The sequence below is a fragment of the Rhincodon typus genome, chromosome 7, assembly GCF_021869965.1.
Source record: "Rhincodon typus isolate 14 chromosome 7, sRhiTyp1.1, whole genome shotgun sequence".
NCBI classification, from domain to species: domain Eukaryota; kingdom Metazoa; phylum Chordata; class Chondrichthyes; order Orectolobiformes; family Rhincodontidae; genus Rhincodon; species Rhincodon typus.
Window position 1 is genome coordinate 78,492,745 of NC_063338.1, and position 8,477 is coordinate 78,501,221.

The 8,477-nt window shown below is 38.6% G+C and overlaps 1 protein-coding gene across 1 annotated transcript; it reads left to right on the top strand.

Moving 5' to 3' along the window:
- Positions 1-2,600: 2,600 nt before the first annotated feature.
- LOC109937804 (ly6/PLAUR domain-containing protein 6B) lies at positions 2,601-5,705 on the top strand. Its single transcript, XM_048599360.1, has 3 exons — positions 2,601-2,721; positions 2,997-3,127; positions 4,437-5,705. The coding sequence occupies exons 1-3, from the start codon at positions 2,706-2,708 to the stop codon at positions 4,608-4,610; spliced, it is 321 nt and encodes a 106-aa protein (XP_048455317.1). The 5' UTR covers positions 2,601-2,705; the 3' UTR covers positions 4,611-5,705.
- The last annotated feature ends 2,772 nt before the right edge of the window (positions 5,706-8,477 follow it).

Below are 8,477 nucleotides of genomic sequence, written 5' to 3' on the forward strand. Positions count from 1 at the left end.
CAGATGCACAGCTATGTGGTTGACTCTTAACTGTCCTCTGAGCAATTAGGGATGGGTAATAACTGCTGGCCTGGCCAGCAATGTCCTCATCCCTCAAATGAATATCAAAAAATATTGGCTGGATATTCTCATTTTCCGATTAGCTACACTGTTGAGTGAAAACAAAAAGTGCTGGTAATCACAGCGGGTCAGGGAGCATTTGTGGAGAAACAGCAAAATGAACGAGTACTAAGTAGACAGTACCTTTCGGCCACTCCCCCTTCAGGTTTTCCTGTTATGAATGTCAAAGGTGAGGCCACTTTGGAGTTCTTCGATTCTTTAAATACTTTAATATAATTTTAATAATTATCTTCTCAAAAAGAGCTAAAAATGACAATCAGATTTTTGTTCAGAGTTAGAAGTGTAGAATTTGTCCACAGCTTTGAGAAAAGTGAGGTTAACATGTATCATCCTATCAAATATTTTATTCATTGTATTTTCCAGATGCCTGTACCAGCTGAGTCTGAAAAGCAAATACAGCCTGGAAGTGGCCAAACTTTTTATATGCTCAGTTGAATAAAGCTAAAGTGTTTGATTGCAACACACAGCTCTTTAATGATCTTTTCCCCCTTTGGGCACAGAATGTAATTATACCTGATTACCCATAAAAGCTATAACCAGAGATGATGGGTTCCATATTGCAATTTGTGCAAAGGTGGGAATGGGGAAAGATTTGGGGCAGAAACTGTCTCTGTCAAGACTTTGCTTAATTTTGCACTTAAGGGTAACACATGCTTAGCTGCAAGCAGTTTTTATTGAATAATGTTATTTATACCTCCCATGCAGAGAGGTCAGTATAACAAAATGCTCAGCTATTAGATTTATCATGAAGTTATGATTGCATGAACTCAATGACCAGAGCTGTACTGCCTTCCAGGAGTGGGATGGAAGTCCAGAAGAGGGCTGTAAAATGGGATAGTATTCCAGCATTGCGATTCTCAGAATCTGGCTGTCCCTGCTGCAATTTTACCAGGACAAAGGAGATTTCAGACAGCGCTTTCATTGTGGGCCAACTGAAGCCCTTAATAAGCCTATCTATTTCTTTCTTACATATATTCAGTGACTTTACCTTTGCAGCCTTCTGTGGTGGATAATTCTATAGAGTGAAGAAATCTCTCCTCATCTTAGTCTGCAATGGCCTATCATATATTTTGAGAGAGTGATTCTTTGTTCTGGACCCCTCTATCTAGAGGAATCATCATCCCTGCACCCTGTCTCATACAGCCCTGTCAGAATTTTATATGTTTCAATGAGATCCTCTCTCATTCTTCTGAACTTCAGTGAATACAGGCCCAATCAACCCAAACTCTCCTGAATGACAAACCTATCATTGCAGGAATCAGTCTGGTGACAGTCGCCGCACATCCTTTATGGCGAATATACATTTTCTTGAGTAAGGACACCAAAACTGCACACAATATTCCATTTGTGGTCTCACCAAAGCCCTGTACAGCTACACTAATCAGTTCCGAAGAAGGGTCATTGGACACCAAATGTTAACTCTCCCTCCTCTACACAGATGCTACCAGATCTGTGGAGTTTGTCCAGCAATTTCTGTTGTTGTTGCAGTAAGTCTTTCTTTTCCCTGTACTGAAACCCTCTTACAATGAGGCTAACATGCCAATTTTCTTCCTAACCGCTTACTGCAATTGTATGCTTACTTTCAGTGACTGATGTACAAGGACTCCCACATCCCTTTGCATATCAACATTGGCCAATCTATCACCATTCGAATAATACTCGGCCTTTCTGTTTTGACTACCAAAGTGGACAAGTTCATATGTATCCATGTTATACTGCATCAGCCATGTATTTGCCCACCTACCCAACTTACTTAAAACACCCTGACACCATTTGACATCTTCTTCACAACTCACAATCCTACCTATTTGCATGTCATTGGCAAACTTGGAAATATCAGATCCCCTTTTATTCTTCTGAACTCTCTGAATAACAGCCCAGTCAAACCACTGTCTTCTCAAGGACAGTCCTTCCAACCCCAGTATCAGCCTAGTGAATCTCTGCTGCATGCAATCTTTACGGCTCTTTATACCAACAGATCACCTTCTTAATTCCTGAATTGCCCTGAGTTAACTGGGAAATAAGCAGTGGAGTGGGAATCATTAAGTAGTGTCTTTAAAGAGTCGGCACAGGTCTGATCAATTGAATGTTCTCTTTTTGAGTCATGTGTATCAATGATAGAATGATCAGAGCCTCAGGCAAAGTGATAACCAGCCTATGCATGTGGAAGCTTCAGGTGATGTTGGGTTCAAGTTTAATCCAAACCCTTAGAATGGAAATGCCTTCTGACACTCACGGCCAAGGCTCAATAAAAACAAGGTTGATGATTAGTGGGTCTAGGAACACTGTGTTGCAGCTAAGTGGCTTAGAAAGGAAGGGAAGAACATTAGCAGGGGAGTAAAAAAGAATAATTTAGTAAATACTTTCAGTGATAACTTAATTGCTTATGATGTATGAAGCAAAGTAGAACATTAATACTTCAAACTGTAATGACCCTAACAGAAGCTGCATTATATCAATATCATGTTCAGAATCTCAGTTATTCTATGAGTTTATATTGGAGAATGACAAGTATGAAAAGTTGTCAAAAGAAGTGTACTGATTTGTAAGATAAATACCTAACGAAGTAAAATGTAGAAAAATTCATGAGAACAGCTAAAGGTATGTGACTTGGGACTTTGTTGCAAATTTAAACAGGTTTTAGGGAAGTAATTGTCATTCCACTTGTACATTAAGCTGACTTTATTTGTTTAAGTTAGACCAATGTTAGGAATTTACTGCTTGTGTCTAATTTTTTTTATGTCCAGGCTCATTTTCATTGCTATATAGAAAACAGAGTCCCTGAGAAACTTTGGATGATTTGTTTCTATAGATCCCAAATAGTTTGTAAATAGCAACATCGACCTAAATCTCAATCTTTGTCTTTTATGGCACAGATACAGAGTACTGCCTGACAGTACACAGATTTACAAGCCATGGCAGGAGTGAATCAGTCTCAAAGAGATGTGTTTCAAAGCTGGAATGTTATTCAGTTGGCTGCCGTCACATAAGGAAGTTCGGTCATACAGTAAGTGCTGCACAGCTATAATGGGCTGAATAGACTCTATCTGTACTGTAGGATTCTTTGAAGTATATAACCAAAGATTCCCATGTATAAGTTAAAGAAAATGAATTTGTGCCATTGAATAATGGACGTCACGGTTAGATGTGAGAGAATGGTACAGGACAGAGATGAGCATGATGTACCATGGCAGAAGATCTCCTGGTTGGAGGAGAAGAGGCATGACATCCTCCCTTTCAACCTCAATTGGACTTGAGTGCAGTCCTGAAGAGCCTGTGCCACTCCTTTTTCAAAACATGCTCCAAATTCATCAAAGGAGCAAGAAAGTTGACGTTTCAGGTCGGGACCCTTCTTCCTTTCTGAAGAAGGGTCCCGACCTGAAGCGTCAACTTTCCTGCTCCTCTGATGCTGCCTGACCTGCTGTGTTCCTCCAGCTCCACACTGTATTATCTCTGACTCCAGCATCTGCAGTTCTTACTATCTCCAAATTCATCAGCTGCCTTCTCAATATCTAGTGTTGTCAGAAATGAGGCAGAACACAGACTGATTATGAACAGATGCAGTTTATACAAAATGAGCTTGGTTCTGACATTTTTTTTTCTCCGTAGACATTAATTAGGTTAGTTTGTAACTTGGTGTTATCTAGTGATTGGCAGGAAAACTCAACGAGAAGAAAATTGCAAACAGTGATGATCATGGAAATAAAGGGTATGAGGAACTGACGCCTCTTATGCATGAACTGGAAGTCTGTCATTGAAGGTGTAGTGATTGGAACCAAACCAGGATCTTGTTGACTATGAGCTCCCTGATTGGGGTTGTTAACCTGGCCCAAGATTGAGTTTTAGGTCGATGTTGCTATTTACAAACTATTTGGGATTTATAAAAATAAATCATCCAAAGTTTCTCAGAGACTCTGTTTTCTATATAGCAATGAAAAATGAGCCTGCACATAAAAAAAATTAGACACAAGCAGTAAATTCCTAACATTGGTCTAACTTAAACAAATAAAGTCAGCTTAATGTACAAGTGGAATGACAATTACTTTCCTAAAACCTGTTTAAATTTGCAACAAAGTCGCAAGTCACAAACCTTTACCTTTGAATCAGAGATAGTAGGAACTGCAGATGCTGGAGAATCCGAAACAACAAGGTGCAGGGCTGGATGAACACAGCAGGCCAAGCAGCATCATAGGAGCTCTGCGCATGTAAATAAAGGGGACTTGGTGACGGGATACTGGTCTCTGTGCAGCTATTTCAAAGGAATTGCAACATCGGTGGAAATATTTAATCAGAAAAACATTTTGTTTTTGTTTCAGGAGTGCACTTCCTGTTGTGAAGGGATGATCTGCAATATCGATGTGCCAACAAATCACACAAATGCTGTGCTTGTGGTTAAACGGCTCCACAGGTTCCCTTCATCTGCCAGCAATAGGGTGTTGAACATAAGCTGGATCACACTAGCACTGCTAGTTGTTGTTTTGGTATGGTAAACAGCAAGCAACGTCAAGTGAAGTTTTTTTTTAATGCACATCAGCTATTTTGATTGATTCCACCTTTGAGTTTGGAAAAATGAGTCTCATCTTCAAAATAGTCCCAAATATTTGCACCGATGAATAAGAGGTGCATGCTGTCAACTTGTGCACTGACATTACAAAGACTGGATTGTGATTTGTTCTGATGTGAGAAACTGCTGTTGGAATATACCTTAGATCAAACAATCAAATGAGGAAGGTCATGGGACATCTAACACAAGGATAAATACAGATTTCCTTTTGTAAAATTTAAATTTTTTTTTTGTCCTGCCTTATCTTCGTCTCCTGGACGTACTTATCAATTTGCAAGGGGTACCATCATGGACACTATATGCTTTCAGTCGTCCTTGGCAACAGGGTCATAATTCAAGTGCAAACCTTGCTAGTACATATCTGCAAGCTATTCAGTTGTGGACAATCAACAATCCTTCTTATCTGATGTTCACACACTTCCAGCAGAGTTAATATGGAGTAGTAATATGGAGCAGAAATTGTTACCAATGTGTTTTTTCCCCCATTCTTAATTCTTATGTGCTGAGTGCAATTACATCTTCCTCTAAATGTAGCCCAGGAAACCTCAGGAAAACTTAATATTAAACTTGAAATCATCCTATTCTGGTTGAATTTGTTGCTTGCTGGATAAAATCAGAGGAGTAGAATTACTGGTTTTCCATCGTACCTATCTGACATGTTGTACAAATTTCTCAAAACTGATCACAGTACTGTCCGCCAGCCCCAATGTCCATGTCCAACTACTATTTGTGACTTTAGACTAATTCCATGATGATTGTGTGGCAGATGGCGGTTTTGGAAAGTAAACTTGTACACAGGTAAAATTTATTTCACAATCAGGCTGAAAAAAATACAGAAACTATAAGCCATAAAAAGCATTAAACAATAGCATTTGTAACTATTTAACTATATGACTAATTTGTTGGGGTAATATGCAATGGTTGAAGCTAGACTTAAAAATATTTTTAAGCAATATGAGAGCACTGGATCATGATGTCCTGTTCCTTTATGATCAAAAGATTAAATTGTAATCGTGGATAATTTTGCTTTGAAGTTATAGCCTATATCTGATTCCCTCTTTTAAACAAAGAACAAAAGAAATACACAGTTGAAAACGCACAGTAAATTACTTTTGGACTGGAGTGGCAACTATTATTTAGTCAAATGTGGCAGTCGTTTTATCCTAGCACATCACACACGAGCGACTATAACTTGAGAAAAGGTCTAATATAATAAAAGCAAGGCTCTGGATATCCGAAACAAAACAGAAATTACTGGAGAAACTTAGTAGATCTGTGGAGACAGAAACAGAGTTCATGTTTTGAATCCTATGACTTCTTTCAGAACTGAAAAAGAGTCGTTGGACTTGAAACATTAACTCTGTTTTTCTCGACCGGGTCCCATTTCTTCCCTTTTCTTTTAACTGCTACCATGAGATCATTGATATCTGTCAGATCAGATCTCATTTGATGGCATTTTTATGAGTGTATTTCCTCTCTTAGAAGTATCAATCTAAATTATGTTCCGAACTATTGGTGTGGATCATGATCCCACTGACTACTGGCCCAGAAATAAGAGTGTTACTTACTGAACCGAGCTAGTGTACAAATAATAATAATGTATGGTATGACAGAAAAGGCATTGCTAAATCGTGAAGATTTTGTCTTTGTGTCATGAAGGCAGGAATAATGCTGAATATGATTCTTGTGACACAGGCAGCAATTCTGATGAAAGGTCATCCATCTCAAACATTACTTGTATTTCTCTCTCCTACTGCTGTCTGACCTGCTGAATATTTCTAGCATGATTTGTTTTTGTTTCAGATTTGTGGTAAAGGCAGCAATCAGTTGTAACTAATAACAGCTGTATGGATGAGCAACATATTGGGAACAATAGCTCTTTCTTGGACTTACAATGTTTATCATCTATGGATTCCCAATTGCTACATGTGAAGAGGGGTCTATTAAAAAAAATGTATTATTTTCCTATGCATTGGGTTGGAAGGCTTTGTAGACCTCCTAGTGTCATGTTCTAAATGTGCATTTTCCTTGTGCTATTAAGCATTTTTACATTACCTCTGGCCACACTGCACACGAGATGCACAGCTTCTGGAATGTCATAGATGCAGACTTCTGAACGGGCCTTCCTAAAATTGATTGGAGAGTCTCATGGCTATTTTACAGATTCTTATTTCACACTGATTGCGGAAATACAATAAAATCACTCTATATCATTTTGTAAAACATCAACAGGAAGGGAAGTAATGATGGCTTATAACTTTAATCCTTGTCCATCTCTTGTTGCCCCTCCCTGTTCTCACTGATTTCAGTTTTCTCCCATGCACTGCCATGACCCATCATTACCTACCCCTGGTCAAACCATACATGTGAAACTACAAAACTTAGAATGGTGATGAACAGCTTCCAAAAACAGGTAACAATTCAAACTACAATGTACAAATGAAAAACAAGACGACTACTTCAAGGCAATAATTAAAAAAAACAATCGATTTTAAGACCTTCATCAGTTCTGAGGAAGGGTCACCAGATTCGAAACGTTAACTCTGTTTTTTCCTTCAAAGATGCTGCCAGACCTGCTGAGCTTTTCCAGCAACTTTGTTTTTGTTAAGATCTTCATTGGTATTTTTGGGTTATATCCACAGTTCAGTTTGTTTCTCAATGAAAAGTGAAACCCAATATAGCCTTATAAACATCATAAGGTATGTATAAACATTACACATGAAAAAGGGTAATTTTGTTTGGATGACCTGCCTGGTTCATGTAAGAACAGAATGTGTACTTTTCCAGCCTGCATATATTCTGCTAGGCGTGAAGGTACTCTGCTCTTCACAACATTTACAATGCCATGAAGCCAACCTGCATTGGTCTGAAATAAAATAAGCACATGCTGGAGAAACTTAGCAGGTCTGGAAACATCTGTGGAGACAGAAACCGAGTTAACATTTCGAGTCTATCATGACTTCTGGCATTAGAAAGATGGCAGTGAAAAATAACCAGAACTGTGCCAGGACTTCAATATGTAAGAATTCACATTTGATCCGCCATGATTAGCCCGAGTCTGTAGAGTATCATGGAAGCGCAAAACATTAACTCTGTTTCTCTTTCCACAGAACTGCCACATTTGCTGAATTTCTCCAGTACTTTGCATTTTTAATTTAAGATTTCCAGCATCCACTGTATTTTGCTTTTATTATTGCGCTGCTGTTATGCTGTCCTTGAATATCATGTCGAATTGCAGTGGACTGCTGACTTTCACTGTACAACAGCAGTCTGTTCCATCTGTGAGGCAGAAATCTCACCAGAGGCCTGTCCTACACAGTTAATATGACCTAATGCAAGAGCCCTCACTTGAAGCACTCTCACACTTTGCATAAAACTGCCATTGGATTTGTGGCTTTAAATGGCACACACATGCACTTACAAGATTGACAGTAGAATTCCAATGTTGTATGGAATCACGAAACGCCTTACTCACTATGAGCAGCACAGATGGAAATATTTTGTTTGCAGGTGTGTGTATATCCATTTTATCCACCTGTTAGTTTGCAAATTCATGTGTTAAACTTCAAAAAACAGAACAATCATTTGCAATATACAGAAAATCCTCCAGAACGACAGACGTTTATTCCATCTCCTATTCCAATATTAGCTAATTTTAACAGAACTTAGCCACCTGTCCTTGTTCTGAACAGCACCTGAGGTTTTGCAAGGAGCTTTCAATCTACCATTTTCTCTCACTAAGGAAAATCCTAAACTTTAATTGCCCTCATCCTTAGTTTGTTTAAATTAGGGT